We start from the raw sequence: 20,012 nt of genomic DNA on the forward strand, positions 1-20,012 counted from the left end.
AAATCACTCTTGGAATTTTAATTTACTAAACAGATGAGAGTGAGGATACTCTGGTCTCCATAGTGGCTGAAGGACTTGACTGCATGGTGTGCCTTGCCGAGGGTCCTCCAAGGACCCCTGATCTAATTCAAAGCACTAGTTTTACTGATGAGGAAGCTGAAACCATAGAGTATGAAGGACTCATCTGCAGTGGCTCTGATTTTTAGTGACTGGCTAGGAGAAGAGAGCCAAAGATCCAATCCTGCCAAGTTCCTCTAGGACCTGTTTTGGCCCTGGGGTTTCCTTGTCATTTGAACGACTGCTGTCCTGACTGCCCTCAGAGGCCTGAAGGGCCAGGAAGTGGGCACTTCAAGTCAGGGTTATCCTATATTCCAGGTCAGTGTCTGCAGTAGGGTGGCTTCACCCTACCACACTGTACCTCAGGGACAGAATGAAATCCAGACTGGTGGTCTGCTGTGCCCCCACTCCCTACCCAGAGAGGGCCTTGTAGAAGTTTCTCTGGACACAAACAGAATGCCTGTATAACAGAAAAGCCTGACAGGTCCCATATGAGGACATGTCCTGAGGAGTTTAGGATAGCACCAGAGCTCAGCATTTCCTTCTTTCCCTCAGAGCACTGATTCTGCCCTTCTCTTCTGCTGACTGTTGATTCATCTCTGCTGATTCATGGGCATTTCAGTTTTGAGTTAGTGGCATAGCTCATTCCCAGTGCTTGTGGCCACTTGGCAGGTGCCTGAGTGGGACCATGTAGGCTCAATGTTCACTCAGCAGTGTTCACTCCAAGCTTGAGGCTCCACAGTTGTGCCCTTGGCCTTGTCTATCCCCAGTGACACAGTCATAGCACCATCTCATTTAGCATTTGTCCCATGCAGACCTAGCATCCTTGGGCCCCTTTCCTGTCCAGCAACCTCTAGGCAATGCCTTTATTACACTCTGTACACACGAGCAGTGCTTGAATACTGCTCGATGACCACAGCAACCCTGTGAAAAGTGGTCCATCAGAGTCCTAGGTCACCTTCCAGCCCTGCCTACTCATTGTAGAAGCCACAGCTAAAAATTGGACACATTTAATCTTGGTACAGTACTGTTTCTTTCATGTATTGTTGTCTAACAAACCACATCAAATCTAGTAGAGTAAAACAACCTCCATTTTATTACCCCTGTGGGTTCTCTAAGTTGGGAATTCTAAAAGGATATGGGGGGAGATTTGTCTGCTCCATACCCCTTGACCTCAGCCAGGAAGACTTGAGTGACTGGAGTTGACTTAAGCATCTAGGAGATAAACTCCTTTGGAGACCTCAAGGCTGGGCTTAGTTGAACTGTCCGCCAGAGAACTTCTAGGTGACCTCTACATGGAGCTTAGGCATTGCACAGCAGTGGCCAGTGACTTCAGAGAGACTATCCAGAAGAGTTTTTGGAGAGCAAGTATCCCAGAGACCAACGCAAAGGCTCCAAGGCCATGGAAGTCACACAGCTGCATTTGCTGTATTCTGTTGGCTAGAGAGGATCGTGAAGGGCAGTCCAAGTTTAAGAGGAAAGGAATTAGATATTCCCTTTGACATAAGAAAGGGAGGGTCACATTTCATGAAAGTGTGCAGTGACATGGAGTACTGTGGTCATCTTTAGTAAAAGCCCTCTGCTTCAGTCCACTATCTGGCCGTGACAACTCATGCCACGCCCAGATGCAAAATATACTCTCTGATTTCCCTGAAACCCCAAAGTCCAGGCCTGTCATCTAGATCAGGTTAGATATGGGTGATGCACCTTGGATGTTACTGATCAGGGATAGCCCCTTGCATGTGCTTCTCAGACTGAGACCTGTGAGTGAAAGAGATAAGTGATGCTCCCCTGCCCCAACCCCCACCCCAGACAATGCAGGTGTGGATAGAGAACTGCAACAGACATTCCTGCGCCAAAAGGGAGGGCTTGACATGAGGTGCGTACAACAGTCACCAGTCCATAGCAGTTCTCAAGTCCAGCTTGGAAAATGGCACCCATTACTTGTTCCCAGTCCAGCTCTGTTCCCTGGGAGTTGTTTTCCTGTGGCCCCTTCTGAGTTTTAGTTCTGTCCCCTGAGACATCGTCTCTTTTCATAAAAAGTAATCTGTGTGGCAGCTGAGTCATTTTCTTAGCAATCCAAAGGATTCCTTTTGTTCTGTGCTGTCTCTTTCAGTCCTAGAGGGTGCTTGCTGAGTTTCTTATGTATCAATTTACAATCTACTTCATTAAACAGAATCCTAACTCACACTTGTCTCTGCATAAGCCTTCCTCTACTTTGAACCTCTTTCAAGGCTGTGATACAAAATCTATAAAGCACCACCTTAGATCTTTCTAAAGTCATAAAAGAAGAGTTTATAACCACACCCTTGGCCTCTTTCTTCACTCTAAGGCCTGGTTTTCTGGCCACTGCTTCTGATGCGATCTCTGTCGTGAGGCTTTTTTTCTTACTTTGGCATTCTTTTTTTTTTTTCTTTTTTCTTTTATTATTCATATGTGCATACAAGGCTTGGTTCATTTCTCCCCCCTGCCCCCACCCCCTCCCTTACCACCCACTCTGCCCCCTCCCTCTACCCCCCCCTCAATACCCAGCAGAAACTATTTTGCCCTTATCTCTAATTTTGTTGTAGAGAGAGTATAAGCAATAATAGGAAGGAACAAGGGTTTTTGCTGGTTGAGATAAGGATAACTATACAGGGAGTTGACTCACATTGATTTCCTGTGCGTGGGTGTTACCTTCTAGGTTAATTCTTTTTGATCTAACCTTTTCTCCAGTACCTGTTCCCCTTTTCCTATTGGCCTCAGTTGCTTTAAGGTATCTGCTTTAGTTTCTCTGCTTTAAGGGCAACAAATGCTAGCTAATTTTTTAGGTGTCTTACCTATCCTCACCCCTCCCTTGTGTGCTCTCGCTTTTATCATGTGCTCATAGTCCAATCCCCTTGTTGTGTTTGCCCTTGATCTAATGTCCACATATGAGGGAGAACATATGATTTTTGGTCTTTTGGGCCAGGCTAACCTCACTCAGAATGATGTTCTCCAATTCCATCCATTTACCAGTGAATGATAACATTTCATTCTTCTTCATGGCTGCATAAAATTCCATTGTGTATAGATACCACATTTTCTTAATCCATTCGTCAGTGCTGGGGCATCTTGGCTGTTTCCATAACTTGGCTATTGTGAATAGTGCCGCAATAAACATGGATGTGCAGGTGCCTCTGGAGTAACAGTCTTTTGGGTATATCCCCAAGAGTGGTATTGCTGGATCAAATGGTAGATCGATGTCCAACTTTTTAAGTAGCCTCCAAATTTTTTTCCAGAGTGGTTGTACTAGTCTACATTCCCACCAACAGTGTAAGAGGGTTCCTTTTTCCCCGCATCCTCGCCAACACCTGTTGTTGGTGGTGTTACTGATGATGGCTATTCTAACAGGGGTGAGGTGGAATCTTAGTGTGGTTTTAATTTGCATTTCCTTTATTGCTAGAGATGGTGAGCATTTTTTCATGTGTTTTCTGGCCATTTGAATTTCTTCTTTTGAGAAAGTTCTGTTTAGTTCACGTGCCCATTTCTTTATTGGTTCATTAGTTTTGGGAGAATTTAGTTTTTTACAGATGAGAAATAGCTTTATTTTTGAACTTTGCAAGTCCTGGATCCTAATTCATAGTTTAAATTCTGATGGCAAACTGAACAAATCTTGTTAGCTCATCTGTATCTGCATCTCAAAATAATGTAGCTAAAGGAATACAGTTGACCATTCTCCCTGGAGGTCTTAGCAAACCCATCCATTCATTAGCTACATTTTGTGTTTTCTACATTACTCCAGGGATTAGTTTTGCTGAACTTTCCACCCCTGCCTAACAAAGCTGTGTCCTCCATCTTCCATAATACCTTCCCTCCCTCTCTCTCAAACCCTCATCATGTCCCTCCAGCACTATCAGGCTTCTTCCTACCTTCCAGTCCCCAAATTAATGCCACAAATTTTAGGTCTTATTATAACACTGTCTCATGTTCAGATACCACAGGTAACTCACACTGCTTTCTCAGCCTCCTGTGTGCACCACTTCAGCTGCACTGGGGTTTTATTGTGTCTTTCTGAGTGAGGCTCAGAATCCTGTCATGGGGTATTTTTGTTTTTTGTAGACTGCATTGGAAGATGAAATGCTGCCCAGTGATCAAGCAATATGCAAATTATGTAGGAATCTCAACTTTCTGAGAGGTTTTATCCCAGTTAGCTGTTTTTATTCTACTTTATATGGAGTACTCTTCAGGGTGAAACATAAGTGAATTTTCCAGATTTAGTGCATGTTTATTAAAAAGTGCTTTTGAAAGATTGACTTTTTATTGACAAGTATAAATATTTCAACTTTGTTTTTGTAATCTCCCTATACCAAAGGGTGTTAAAATGGAACCAGTGTCTTTGTTTTCATTTTTTATTGTTGTGCTGGGGGTATACTGTGGCATTTACAAAAGTTCTTACAATATATCAGCTATATCATACTTGAATTCACCCCCTCCATCATTCTCCTTTATTCCCCCTTCCCCCATTCCTGGAATAGTTTCAACAGGTCTCATTTAAATAATCTTTAAAAAATTTGATTCAGTAATGACATTTTTGAAACAATTAGAACACTGACTATCAATTGGGTATTGTAGACATTTTTTAACTGTGATAATGAATTATGAGGGCTGGGGGCATGGCTCAAGTAGTAGAGTGCCCATCCAGCAAGCACGAGGTCCTGAATTCAAACCCCAGTACTGCCAAAAAGCAAACAAAAAGTCCTTATCTTGGCTGGCTTTGTTGGCTCATACCTATAATTTCAGCTACTTCAGAGGCAGATAACAGGAGAGTTGTGATTCAAGCCAACCTGGACAAAAAGCTGAGCATAGTGTTACAAGCCTATGATCCCAGCTATGTGGGAAGATGTGAATAGAAGGATTGGGGTCTGAGGCTGACCCCTATCTGAAAAATAACTAAAAAGCAAAAAAGGGCTAAAGGTGCAGCTAGCTCCTTGAGCACTTACCCAGCAAGTGAGGCCCTGAGTTCCATCCCCAGTACTGGCGGGGAGGCATCCTTATTTCTTAGAAATTCCTACTGAAATAGTAATGGATTAAATGATATCTGGAATTTGATTCAGAATAACTCTGGAAGGGGTAATTCATTGGTCATGAGTTAATTATTGAAAATGGACGTAGAACATGTGGTACTCACTTTTATGTATGTTCAAAATTTTCTAGAAAATTTTACAAATCCAAAGCTATATATTACGTTCATACAGTAGTTCCTCCTTGTCCATGACCTCGTTTCCCATGGTTCTGGTTACTACAGTCAATTCTGGTCCAAAATTATGGAAAGTGCAGTAAGATATTTTGACAGAGGAAGGGAGGGAGTGGGAGAGGAAGAGAGAGAGAGAAGAGTCACCTAACTTCTATTATAATATGTTGTAAGAATGTTTTATATCATTATTAGTTGTTAATATCTTCCTGTACCTAATTTATCAATTAAACTTTTCCTTAGGTATATGTAGATAGGAAAATCATAGTGGAGATGGGGTTCAGTACTGGCTGCAGTTTTGGGTCCCACTGCTGGCCTTGGAGTGGCCCCCATGGATAAGGAGTCCTTACTGTGGTAAACAGAGGCATGGACCCTGTGCTGCAGTAAACACTTCACCAGTACAGGGACTTTGCTTGTTCTCTGTTGTGAGCCCTGTCCCTGGGTAGATGATCAATACAAACATGTCCTGAAATCACACTCCTCCCCAGAGGGTGGCTCTATTTTCTGTCCCCACCAGCGGCTGCCCTGGTGAAGTGCTCCAGGAGAGCAGCGGGCAGGTGCTGTGGGGCTTGAAGGAAGGTGAAGTTCTATTCCCCAGGGGTCCATGGAGTTCTGGACATTGATGTTGAGCTGCCTGGGACGAAGAACATCTTCACTTCTGGGAGAGCATTGCTGAGCAAAGTAAAATGGCCCTGTAACTTAACATGAACGAAATCTTTTAGAAGGCTGTTGGGAAGTTGCTAACAGCAAGAGGAGTTATTCAAAAGATTATGTGGGGGGGGGTCCACAAAACTTCTTCAAACAAATCTGGCCCTCGTGCTCTTGCTACTTGTTTGAGCCCAGAGTAATTGAATGTCTAGAAATGTGCTTCATGAATGTTCTGCAATGAAGAAGGGTAAATGGTGTCATCAGAAAGAGGGAAACGAGCACTGGAACACTCATCAGAGGAAATGTCAGGAAGGGGGGGTGATAATAGTGGCTCTGTGATGAGTTAGCTCAAAGGCAGGGAAAATTCATAATTTCAGTGTTTGCACGCAGGTGTTAATATAGTTGCCTCTAAAAGAGAAAAGAAAGATTAAAAAAAAAAAAAAAGAGCTAGTCACATCTTGACTAGAAGGCTCTTTGAGAAAGCCTTGGTGTTGCTTCACAAACACCATTCAGAGCTACCAAAAGGGCCAGGTGGAGGCTAAACACTGCACCGCCAGCTGCCCATGACATCTTTTCTGCTGATGTTGCGTAACCCATGACACCTTAAGGAGTGTTGATTCTTTTGATGCTGTTTAACGTTTCTGTGTCACTGTAATTACAAACCATAGATATACATGATACCATGCGATCAATAAACTCACCCAGCTTTCATTCTGAAAGGGAGGAGATGGCATTCATGACCTGAGAAGAGAGGCTTGCTCAAGCTCACCTTCCCTCTTCAAAAATGTCACTCCTCTCTGCTGATGCTCCAACTTGCTTTAGACTCACCAAACCTTGTCCCTCCCACACAGCACAGACTCCTGGGGCTAATAGATGCTACCAGCCAAGGTTTAACACCAGAAGCCAGCGGACGACAATTGGAGGGAATCCAAATGTTCGATATTAAGCTAAACCCTTTTACTTGACAACATACCAAAAGTCTTTGGAGGTCACATGGCAGGCAGGTGGAAGGTGTAAAAGGAAACAGGTGAATGGAAGCAAATCAGCTTCTTTCAAAAAGACATTTTTCAAGAGATGCATTTCTTTGGGCTCTGAAAGAGGCTGATTCAGTGCCACTCACCTGTAAAGGAGGCAGTACATTTAATCGCGTCTGCTTCTCTAAAGACCAAGTACAGATTCTCTGGACAAAAAGCTGAGCGTGTGTTTGCGGGGGTGGAGGGAGGCTAAGGAGCCACACGATTCAGCCAGCATAAATGAACTGGCTGAGGCAGAGCTACCACCAGGGGCAGGGGCACATTCAGGCTTATCCCTGTTCAGAATCCAACATCTTTTCCATGCTGTGTAAACACGAGGCTCGGATGTTCCCTGACAGCCAGCGTTTCTGCTTTTTAACATGTAAATGAATGAATGCTCGAAGTGAGTAAACATCTGTGTGCTGAGTTTACAATCTTGTCTTTCAGAAATACCGGCCGTACATGGCAGGGCTTCTGGCTCCTCCCTATGGTGTTATGGAAACGGGCTCCAACAATGACAGTAAGTGCAAGCGAGCATTTCGTATCTAAAAATGTGTTGTGTGGGATGTGTTTTCATGTGACAAAAAATATGTCTGTCCTACACCATCTTGACGGAAAAAGTCTCCAGACTCTTATGTAAACAGACCTGCCAGCTCCCACTTGAGGTATTTAAAAAGTACTTTGTGGTCTTAGCGAGTGGAGGGAGGCCGGCTCTGGTGACAGCTGGGACTTGGAATGCTTTCTCAAAATATGTGCATCTTCTCGTGAAATGCAGAGTTGTTTCTCTGCCCTTTAAAAATGGGATTTCTGAACTGGGCTTGTCAGTCACGTCTAGCTACCCAAGAGCCCCACCTCGTGCTTGTTTTGACTCACTCTGTTGATCAAGGAGAGATACAGCACGAGTGTCATTCGTGCTCCTTCAAGTCCAAGGCCTGTGGTTAGGTGCTTCGACCACACACAGGAGGGTGGCCACGGAAAGTGCAGACAGGTTCACCACAGTGCTTGTTTCACCGATCTGTGTAAAGCAAAGCAGCATTTTGTGCACATTAAATACAGACAGCCAAAAACTCCAGGCCTTTTGTAAGAGACTCGTGTCTGGCTGATGGTAAAAGACAGGAAGTTTTTCTCTGTGGTCCTCTTCTTGAGTAGGTGCCTATAGACTCAAGAAAATCCAGGGTCCCCTCAGGCTGTGTGTCCATGCATGTTGGAAGCATTTTTAGCCCTGTTACTGTTACTGAGAGTTGCTCCATGCACCTGTGAGTGTCCTTAGGAAGTGTGTGTGTGTGTGTGTGTGTGTGTAAAAGTACTACATACTGCAGTATTGGAAGTTATGGCACTATGACCCCCAGCCAGGGTGATGAGTCAGGGAGTGCATCCACTCCAAGCATCTTTGGAGCAAGAAGCCACCCTTCACCCCCTCTTCCTAGTCCCTTAAATTCCTGCCCCCACTCCCAGACTTGTCACTCTCTGCAGGGACCCCTCAGCAGAGGTGCCTCACCTTCATATCCTGTTGTTTCACTCTCTGTGTAGCCCCTATCCCCATCTGCTTCCCCTTTGTCCTGCAGAGGGGGTGGAGAGGAGATGAAGGGTTTTTATTTTCCTTTCTAGCACAGCTGAGTGGCTGGGCTGAAATCCTAGCTGTGCTGTCTTCTAGCTGTGTGAGCACAGACAAGACACTTAGACTCTGTGCCTCAATTTTCTTGTAGGCCTGTTGTGAGAATTAAAGGAACCAAAACATGTCCGGTGTTTAGATGGCATATGATAAACACCCAGGTGGAGCTATGTGGTCACGCATTAGCCGCTCAGAGCCTGGCTTTTGTCCCACACTACTTGACCAACCAACAACAGACCCAGTCACTCCTGTTCCTCATTCTTGATGACTTTAATAACTTTGTGGCCTCCAGTCCTTTGGTCCCCAGAGCTCCCTGCATTTTCCTGACTTTCCCATATCTCTCTGGACACCTGCATTTTTGTCTTTTTCACAGGTACCTCTCCCTCCCCCTAGGAGTTTAGATAATACCCAAGAGTCTGAGCCCAGCTGTTTCTCTCTTTTTCTCCATACTTTCCCTCAATGATTGCATCCTTTCCTGGGACGGATGCACACACTTCCCGAGCCAGCACCTCCAACACCTCCGTTTGACCCACTGAGCTGCAGCCACCCTTCCCAAACACTGCAGGCTTTCTCTGCTTTACTGTCCTGCTGGCCTCCAGCCTCGCAGTGCTGATAATGGAGCATATCTTGATTCCACAAATCCAGCCCTCTCCAGCAACTCCTGTCTTCTCCTAGCCCAAGCCCCAAAGCTGGACCATTTGGGAGTTCCTCTCCCACTCTACCCCTGGCCACTTGCTCCTCCCAGCCCTTGTCCCTTCCTTTGCAGAGTTCATGGACTATCCTTCCTGTCCTCATCCCTCTTGACTTGAGGGTAGGGATGACCTGCCTGGCTTCGGACCTTCAAATGTCACCCTGAGTTGCCCTTACCCCAACTTTCACAAAGATTGTTTTTTTAAGTGAGAACTTTGGCACATACAGAAAGTGAAAAGAGTGATATAGTTAGCACTCTTATTTTCATTACTTCGATTTAATGTGAATGTTTTTGTGCTTATAATTTATTTACTGTTAAAAATTAATATATAGCTTAATGTTACTATTTTGCCATATTTCTTTCTTTTAATCACCTGTACATTTATCTCAACCCAAATACTTTGAGAGGCTTTCTTTTCTAAAACAAATTTTTAGCTCACTATGTAATCCAGGCTGGCCTTGAACTTGTGTTCCTTCCTGCCTCAGCCTCCTGAGTAGCTGGGATGATAGACATGCACAGTTGCACCCAGATAAAGACGTTTTCGTGCATACTCACAGCATCACTACCACACATAGTAGCTGACATGATTTCCTTTGATAACAGCCACTATCAAATCCACACTCATTTTCCTCAAACTGAATTTACCTTTACTGCTGATTCCTCAAACTAGACTCCAATCAGGGACCAGCCCATCACATCCAGGGTCAGAGCCTTAAATGCCACTTAATTTTGAGCCTTCTCTCCCTCCTTTTTCTTAATCTGTCCTTCTGTTGCACAAAAACCTTTTAAGGATTGTCCTCGGCATGCCATGGAAGGTGAAATTCCAAGGCAATTAACCCCTTAGCCCAACTTTTAAGATCCTACACGGCCTTAAATTACCTGTTCATATTTGCTCCCTACAGATAACCTAAGTTCCAGCCACTACAACATGGTGATTTGGGTAACTGTGTCTTTGTTTTATCAGACATCCTAGAAAGTAAGCTTCTGTTACATCCTATAGCTCCTATGCAATAAACTCCAATCCTTTCATATGGTTGTGGGATGGCTAGGTGTGTCAATTCAAGATGAGCTTCAGACTGCCGATGTTAGGCCACCCTTACTCCTTCTGCACATCTGAGACCTTATGCCCATCAGTTCTCTCTGTTTCTGTCCCTGTTCCCTTGCTTCCCACCTGAGCATTTTTTCTTGAGACTATCTCAGTTTGGGGAACAAAGCTTTAATTTGGTCAAGTTTCCAAACGGTCAGTTCATTTCTAGCCTTCCTGCCTACTGTATTGCTGCTTATTAGGATAGACACTCAGTTCTGTCAGTGCCAGTACTGCAAATCCCATGGGATGCCTGTAGAAACACAGAATGCCCTGTCCACACAGATTCTGGATGCCCTGTATTTTTCTTGTGCAAACCACCTCACACTGCTCCACTGGTTTGAAGTGAGGTGCAAACCACACAATGAAAATCACCTGCACTTCTCTTTCCTCAATATGAGACCACTCGTGCCTTCCGCCCTGTGCACTGTAAGCTCTGCCAAGCTGTGATCTTCCAATCCAGCCACCCTTTCCATGTCTGGCAGGGTAGCAGCCCCAAAAGAGGTGAAAACCAACAGGGCTTGCCTGTTGCAGATGCTTATGAAGTGTTTGCAAGTGAATGAGCAGAGGAGTCGTGGATGGATAGTGAACTTTTTAGCTAAAAAAAAAAAAAAAACCCAAAAAACAAATAGCGATAATCTTGGAAAGGGCTACTGCCATGCTCAGACCTGACTTTTAGACATCAGGAAGTTGCTTTGCTCAAAATGGAAGATCTATTGTGGTCGTTTTTATCTGCTGCTGGTCACTATGTTCAGATCGGTGGAGCGGTGTGAGGTAGTTTACAGCGTGAAGGTGTAGTGTATGCAGAGAAAGAGTTAATGTGTCTGTCCACAATTTTGAACACTCTGGTGCCAGGCCAGTGGGATTTGTTGCTTACATGGGTAAACTAATAAGTGAAGGAGTTTTCACTTCTGGACAAGTAAAGCATATGGTAGAGAAGTAAAATAAGTATGGACTTTCTGCATGGGTGCATAGCCCTGCTCTTGGGCATTGATTTATTTATGTTACAGATTTTTAATTAATGCTGCTATTTCTTTAAGCAACATTATCTGAGTTTTAATGGAAAACATCAGAATGTTACTAGGCTTCAGGAAGGGAGTTCAGTTCCATTGTACAGGTTGACCATACAATTTATGGCTTCTGTCTCTTTTTCCTCCTCTAGGGATTCCTGACAAGGAGAACGTGAGTAGCTACTCTCTCTGCCTAGCTTCTAAAAAAACATCATAAGGTAAAAAAATATAATTGTGCCGACCCTAATAGCAAAGAAAGTTTTCTATCCCAGTCAACAGAGCGATATTTTTCTAATCTTATCCTGGCATCTTTGGTGAGTCACTTTAAAATATCAAGGGCAGAAAGGTGACTGCTGTGACATGGTCATCACATGCCCTTGATATTTAGTCCAAAGGAAGGTTATTCTAGGGGCAAACCATACAATTGCTAAGTGCTTCTTTTTCGCATGATGCATACATATTAGTAGAACACATCAGGAGTTTAACAGCATATAGAAAACTAGTTGCTTTTCCTTAGTGGAAATACAAACTACAAAATCTAGGGTCAGTTGATGAATTTGCCTAATTATATCCAAATGCACTAAAATCTCCATTTTCTTTTTGGAAACTGAAAATAACTAATTACTATAATTGTTTTTGGAAAATAGGTGAGAGAGAAGATTTAGGACAAAGCTTCCTGGCACCAAAGAGTGCCAGGCGTGTAGTCTGTGAGTGGTAGTAGTTCAGTGGCATATCTTTGCATGCAAATCATGCTAATATTGATCTAATTAGTTAGTCTTTCTAGATTTAGAAAACAATGTGGAAGAGTTAATGGTGGAAGGGTGGAGAAGTTAATCAGTCTGTAGTGGCATTTGGGTGGTACTCAGATGTATGACCTTGTGCTTGTGTTCCCTGACTGCTGTATCCAAGTGGCAATGTTACAGAGTCATCACCCTTTCCTTTCCCTGCTTTGTCCTGTGTCTGTGGGAAGATATATAGTCTTAATTAAATTAAGATTATTTGTGTATCCATTTTGAGAGAGCTGGTTGTAACTTTCTGTAGGTCATCCTCTTTACATAATGCTGGTTTTTAAAGAGCTGGTTGGAAATTCTGGCCCACTGCCATACCACTACGAATGTGTGTTCTAGACCTAGCAATGTCACTTAAAATGTCACGCCAAAATTTTACTTCAATTGGTTCGGCAACAGATTTCAGTTCCCAGCTGTGGGGCCTTGGACGAGCTACTTGATTTATCTAAACATCCCTGTCTCATCTTTAGAATTGTGGATGTTAATCATGACTACCTTAAAAGGCATTGTTAATATTGAATGGATAATTGTGGAAAGCATAGAGTGGGAACAATAGAGCTCAGAAATGTTAGCACTATTATTGCAATTAGTATTTTCTCAAGTCTTACATTGTTTTTTTAGCTATCTTTCTCATCTGAAAAGTCTCCTTCCCTTTATAAAGTTAACTGTCCTTTTGCCTTTTATGGCTCTCCTTAAAATACCTCAGTGAACCTTGTCATTGATCTTTTGCTGTTAGAAAAAACAACAAACAAATAAACCCCCCTGGTGTGTTGAGGAAAGCTCTAGAGAATCAGACTCATGGAGAGTCTAAAGCAATGGATATTAGAGTCTAGAGTAGCAGACGGATCCTGCCACCATTTTGGACGTGGAGGCCCCAAAGCATCCACACTCCGACAAACACAGCTCACACCTGACTAATGCCAAGTGGAGATGATAAAAGGGCCTTGCACTTTCTCGTCAAGGGACTGTTTGACATGGAGAACACACAACAGAATGGCGAGCCCTGGGAGGGCTGAAATATTCTAGGCTTCAAAAGAAAGCTCTGTCACTCTTAGGCACTCAATGACCTTTAGGTTGGGTCCCCCTACAGTGGGACCACAGGCACAAGGCTATAAGCAGAGAGCCCAACAGCTGTCATATGTTCTCGCCTCCTGACAAAAGAGAACTTTAAAGTTTGCAGAACATCAAATAACTAGGAGCTACAGTAGTACTTCTTCCTGTTTGTGTGGGCAATTCTAGGCCACATTCTCTAGCAACCAAAAGCACACTTACTCTCTATTAGAAAATAGAGTAGATGTAACTATGCCCCTGCCGTTTGGAAAGCTCTCCAATACCATCAGTCAAATAAAGCAGATGAGATGAAAGACATTCATGAGTAGAGCTGAAGTTCTAGAAAGATAAAAAGAAGCCTAAGAGCCTTAAAGTGGTGTTAATTGACATTTTTTCCTTTATAGGGACAAGTTGCGTTATGATTTCTTTTATCCTTTGTCTTCTATAACTCCATGCTGAGCAATATGATATTCCCCCGAGTTTCTAAATAACAGTAATAAGCCTGTGGACTGGAATAAAAGTGCTTAGACTGTTGTTTCAGCATTTAAACAGATTCTTTCCAGAATATATTCTCCATCCCAGTGTCTGCTCAGAGTTTTGTTAATCGTGTAACTTTTAATCGAATATACAGACATCAGTATGGGTTTTAACTACCTTGCCAGCTGTGCTTTATTTCCAGACTTGGCCTTACCTCACAGGAAAAGAACTTTCTTTTTAGAAATTGCACTTTCGTAGAAACAAATGTTTCTTGCTGGATTATTTTATCTGCTGCTCACTATATCTGATATGGGCAGGACACCATGTGGTGTTGGATGACACAGGACACTGGAATCTACAGAATAATGGAGAAACAAATATTGGAAAAATGACTGTGGAGACAGTTGTACAAGTGCACTGTTTTGATAAGGTTATGATTATTTGGGGCTGTTGGTTTTCCACAGAAATTCTTCTCTTTGATCTGTTTATACTGAGTTTTCCCCTCGTCTGTGTGTGCCGTCCATGGATGACATGTTTAACACTGAAGTTATAAGCCTTATAGTAAAATGCTACAATTGCCTTCTAAAGGAGTGAGCCTGTAAATTTTTTTTTACTAGTTATGTAGATATTGTTCTTTATTGTGCTTTATCCTCAGACAGGCAACTACTCTGGGGTCTTGTTGTTTAGAAGGTTATGCCTTTCTTTCTCAGTATAGAAGGAGCCAGAGAATAGATTCATGGGATTCATACAAAATAATCCATTCTCAATTTACACATTTCTTGTTTCCAAAAGAGCTACTTGAAGTCCTCTTTTTTGGACAGTTATGGCATTGATATGTATCGATTATGATGTTATCATAAGCTTCTTGCTAAATACCAAGGAGTGCTTTCCCAATGGGAAGCCGGATCAATTCAGAGGTTAAAGGTATTTCCCAAGTGTGGGAAGATTTCCTAGGAGCGATTAGGAATGAGCAAGCCTAGAGGGCCTGTCAAAGTGCCTGGTAGTTCTCCTGGTAAGATTACTTTCAGCAGGAGTTTCTCACACTTTTAAAAATCATGAATCATGTTGAAGAATAGTTTTTGGAAATTAGTATAAATATGTAAGGTTTTAAACAGCAGCTGGTAAGGAAATAATTTACAGTTTGTAAAAAGTCTCATTAAGGAGAGGTCAAGAGGCCAGGCACAGTGACTTACTCCTGTAATAACAGCATCTTAGGAGGATCTCAAGTTTAAGGCCAGGCCAAGCAAAGTTAGTGCGACCTTATCTCAAAAACAAACAAACAAACAAAACAAAAGAGCTGTAGTTGGGGACGTAGTTCAAGTGGTACAGTACTTGTTTAATAGGTGTGAGGCTCTGGGTTCGATCTAGCACTGGGAGAAAAAAGACAGATCAGTCTAATAATAAGTAAGTGTTAGGGTTAAAAGGTTAGGAATTTAGGAGTGTTTAGGGAATATTTTTCTTTGTCATTGCTATTTTTCAAGATTAGAGAAAACAAACTGGAACATTTCCCGCCTCTTATATGAACACTATTTATTTTACCACTACAAATTGACTAGGACCATGTCATTCTGGGCCAGATTAAAAGAAAAAAAAAGTGTATCCTCATACAAACTTCAGACACGAAAAAACTGAGATAGTCCCATAAAACTGGCTAGACCCTTTTAACTCTGACTTAGAATACCCACTGAATTCAAACCAACAGTTTTTTGCAGAACACACTTTCAGTGCTCTGCTTTCAAAATGACTCCTACAGGTCCAGAGTCCATGAAGACATCTTGGCTAGAGTTCAAGGTCTGCCCTTGGCAGCCGTTTTCTTCTGTCCTAGGGTACGAATGGTTTTGCACCATCACCACTGGGAAACGCATGTGTGAGTGACCCAGGATGCAAAAGCTCTGTGTAACAGGAGAATGAAACAACAGAACCCCAAAGTCAGGAAAGCTGGAGCCTGCCTGTTCTGATTTTGAAGGACAAATTACTTATCGCCAAGTGAAGATTAGATTTAGCCAGGCTGCTGCAGGTCCTGTGACTTGTATGGTGTGTAAATCCTCATTTCTTGAGCTGGCTTGTTAGGAAGCGTAGCCCAGCGAGCCAGGCCTTACTCTGCTCCACTCCTGGAAAACACCAGTGTCCAAAGTGCCAAGAACACCTCAGCTCTCCAGTTTCTGAAGAATGTTTGTTTTTGTACTTGTGAGTTACGCGTTTTACTGGTGGAATGGCCTTGCTGGATTTCTTTCTGCTTTTTCTTCCATCTGTTCCTCTACTCTGTTATAAAAGCTGACTGTACCATCTCTCTCTCTCTCTCGTTTCTGCAGTGGCATGTTGGCTGGATTTTTAAGATGATGTGTGGTTGCCATTCACTTTTAGCAGGCAGCACAAACTAGGTAACACCCTGAAATCCCGACCCTTCATCTGTCCTCAGTTAGACTGGGTGCTTGTGACATCTACCATCGTGCCTAGGGTTTGCTTGCCATGAGTTTGCGTGGTGAGAGGGTGTGTATTGGGGTGTATTGGGATTGGTGACTCATTGTAATATTTTAGAATTATTTTTATAATATTATGAATTACATCTGGTGATTGTTTTAATGTTGATAGATTTTGTGCCATTAAAAAATTTTTAATATTTTTTATGAAATAGAATTTTTTCATGCTGCTACTATGCTGGTAATTTTCCAACTGAGTTATGCTGTCGAACCCTGCTTTGAATCTGCTTGCTCAGTTTTTTCCATGATTAGAATTTGACTTGGTCAAGAGATGACAGAGAAGCTGGGTAGTGTATTGTTTGATGGTCAATAATTAATAATAAAAGACACTAAGTTTCCTCCCTGTCTTTAGTCGACAGCTTCTCTCTGCCCTCTCTGTCTCTGCATAAATGGCCTGTCCTTGCAATGAGACGGTTCAGTCTGGGCTGTGCTGTGAGAATCAGTTCCACTGTTGGCAGAGGCGAACAGCATGATGTCATGCTAATGGTGAAATGGTCTACTGCTGAATCCAAAGTTGTGGGAGAGTGTATTGTCGTCTTTAGAAATGTTTTATCCTGCACTGAAGGCAGTTATCTTCACCACTGGGTACTTTGGGTTGCTAGAGCATTATCTCAATTAACTGAGAATTAAACATCTAGTGTCATTTATGTTTGATCATTCCTGTTTTGAAAAATTGAAACCAAACTATTTGCAAAATGTCTTATGGTTAGGAAGGAAAATTGTCATGCTTTCAGATTGGCTCAATTAATCTAGTGTTGACATGTCATGTAGGATTTGCCTTCTTCTTTAATAACAATTCGGTGTAAGGGAGGCTCCCCGGAGTCCACAGATATTAAACTCTTCTGTGGTTGTTCTCTTTACCTTCAGGTCAAGTTACACCGAAGAATGATAGACTGATACATGTTCATGCAGGTACACAAATATACTACATACTTATATATGTAGACACTTAACATACAGTTCATGTGTGTGTGAACATATATGTAAGTATTTCCATCTTTTAGAATTTCCAGAAAAAAGGTGGTCAGGTCACCTTTAGTAATATGTCTGGGAACACTCAGAACTCTTATTGCTAGTTTTTGTAAATAAATCCTCTTCACTTCAATGTAGCTTTATTTTCTGTTTTCCTTCAGTCAAAAAATAACTCAGAAATACCGATAGAATGTCATGAACTTACTTAAAACCTTTGACATACTTTGATTTAACATACTTTGATTGACCAGTCCCTATCCCTGAATGGGACCATGAAAATAAATGAAGCATGCTACCTTCCGTGAGGGAGGGGCAGTCGGGACAGAGTAGACATGAGAACAGATAAATCCAGTGGAATATTGTAGGTGCCTGGGTAGGCAGGCGAGTGGTCCTATGTGGCCTTGGGAGCCCCAACCCCAGCTCTAGGATCCCTTAGCCTGACCAGAGCAGGTGAACAGGTACTCGCCCTCGTTGTGCCTTTGGTTCCTCACCTGCAGAATGAGGAGAGGAGGTCATGCTTCTGGGGTCTCCAAGAGTATTAATGAAACATGGGCTGGGCCTGGTATCTGTGTCCACCCAGGAGGAAGGGAAAGAGGACTCTAGGCTGAGGGTGTTACATGAAAAAAGGACCTGAGCCCCAGAACTCTTTCTCTTGAAGCCAGTTTCATCAGATTGTTGAAATTAGTTGTTGTGGCCATTCTAGCTTCTAAGGTATGGGGGTTTGAGGGTATCAACAGAACACCTTTTCTCCCTGCACTCAAATCTTTAGTTACTTTGGAAGAAGGTGGGAGGATTAGCTTGAGTTTTTCCCTGTTTGTACTTCCCAAAATCATGCCCCTTTTTTTAAAAGCACAGAACTGGATTGCTGATGCTTCAGTGCTCCCTGCTTCCTCTGACCTCCAGCTCCTTTTCTTATAATTGCCCAGTCAGTGCTCCCTCACCTCTTCTTCTCCTTTGTTTTCCCCTCCCCCTTTTGAATGAATTATTTTGCAAGGCTTTCTATTGAATTTTGCCCTTTTTTTTCCTTTCATCAAGGTCATTTTAAATTTCAATCCAGTTTTCCAAATTGTCAGACACCCCCACCCAATTGGGTGCCATTGTTAAATGTGATAAGAATGCTTTTGATTCTATATCCAAAGCATTAATAAGCATGTTAAACCTAGCAGCATTCAGCTGAGAACCTAACCCTGGTAGAATTCAATTTGTTTGTGTAAATTTATTTGCATACATTATACAATTACCCTATCCAGACATGAAAAAGAAAATACTGGTGAAAACTAGGGCTAAGTCACTGAATTCACTTCTGACATGCTTTTCACCCAGTTGTAATTTCAGGGAAAAGGAAGACAATAATTTCCTATCTCAGAAGGCATGAGGATGACAGAATTCAGTGCTTACTCACTACTACAACCATGTCTCCAGAAGTGCATGTTCATCAGAGTTTATGTCCCTGACACTTAAGAGCCAGCCACACTGGACAAGTGACTCGCCTCTGTAAGCTTCAGTGTCCTGGCAGATAAACTGATTATGCTCTCTGACTTACCCTGAGAAAAGGACTAATAAGATAAAGCCCGGGGGAGATTCCAAAACTTGACTCTGCTCTCCGATAGAAGGCATTATATGTGACTCCCTGGAGCTTAACTATAAACAAGATTGTAAGCTTGTTTGTATAGCCTCAGTCTTGGGACATTTTTCTAGCTTGGGAGGGGATCACTGAGGTTGGCCCTTAAGGGTCTTGTTCGCCTGGAACTTGGTTCTGGAAAGTCTTGGAGAGGTCCGCTTGCATCTTTTTAGGACTTGGTCCAGGTCTCAGTTCTATGAAAACTTCAGGATGACAAATGGAAAGTCATTTAATCTTGGTTTAGACAGGAGAATGAAAAAAATCCCAAATCACAGCAAGTGCTGTTAATTTGATTGCCCAATCCCAAGTAGTGAGGAAGCCACACCCAAACCTACCCCCCCACCCCCCCACCCACACAAAGTTGACCACAAAAGTGGACCAGAATAGCAGGAAGATTGGGAACGCTAAAATGAGCTACAGAGAGCTTGTCTGGGTGCAGCAGAGAATCATGGATGCTCTCCCAGCAGTTCCCCCTGGACCTTCTAGTTTTAGGGTATGTGAATTTTTAAATTACACTTAGCTAATTCTCGTTTTTTGTGTCAAAGCATTGCAATGTACCACTGCTGAGTAAAGGGATTTGTAACGTAAGTGCAAAATTGGTTCTGCCATTCAATGAGATATTCTTTTAAATGACTGAAACAGGTGATGCTTCCCCTCCCCTCCTTTCCTTCCTTTTCCTCCCTTTGGTGTCTGGTGTATTCAGAAAAACACTTGGGCTCCCTCTGGTGGGCATTCGGATGTTTTTGCATGTCTAACCTTGAAGTTTTACTTACATGGCACAAGCTGTTTGAATAAAATGGAAATATTAATAGTGAGTGTTACTTTCTTTTGTAAGATGCCGGGGATTTGAGAACTTCCACATCAACCCAAATCACCAATTCATTCGTTCATCCATCCATTCATGCGTGCATACGTATAGTCTTCCCTCTATCGTGTTGATAGTTGACTTTCCCAAATGCAGGCAATTAAGAGGTACTGAGTTCCAACCCTGTAAGTGAAACACACATTCCCAAGGAGTGAGTCTATTAAATAGCAAGTTTCTATAGAGGGCTAACTCTAAATTATACCAGCGTTAGGCATTGTGAGAAATAGCTTGCTACTCACAATTTAAAATGTATGAACAAGTTCCTCAATGGTTGGCAGTATTACATTATTTCCTTGCTCGTTTAACCATATCCCCACTCCATTTCCCCCTTAGAGTTTGATCCTACTGTAATGTGGTTTTTCCCCCCAGGTTAGATGATTTTGTCATTGTACTAGTGCATTAGTTAATATGCAGGTTCAGTTACAATAACAA

At 42.6% G+C, this 20,012-nt stretch overlaps 1 protein-coding gene across 8 annotated transcripts in view; it reads left to right on the forward strand.

Annotated features, from left to right (window-relative positions):
- The window catches only part of Rapgef4 (Rap guanine nucleotide exchange factor 4), a 277,285-nt gene that overhangs the window by 145,528 nt on the left and 111,745 nt on the right, over positions 1-20,012 (forward strand). For 7 of the 8 annotated variants that reach the window (XM_074071113.1, XM_074071114.1, XM_020166059.2 and 4 more), the window contains 2 exons: positions 7,378-7,450; positions 11,480-11,499. In XM_074071113.1, coding sequence (XP_073927214.1) covers positions 7,378-7,450; positions 11,480-11,499 — 93 coding nt within the window. Of the gene's footprint in view, positions 1-7,377; positions 7,451-11,479; positions 11,500-11,555; positions 15,830-20,012 lie in introns of those variants that run through there. The other variant, XM_074071117.1, reaches the window with a different exon arrangement.

This window comes from Castor canadensis, chromosome 4, assembly GCF_047511655.1.
Source record: "Castor canadensis chromosome 4, mCasCan1.hap1v2, whole genome shotgun sequence".
In the NCBI taxonomy this organism is placed as follows: Eukaryota; Metazoa; Chordata; class Mammalia; order Rodentia; family Castoridae; genus Castor; species Castor canadensis.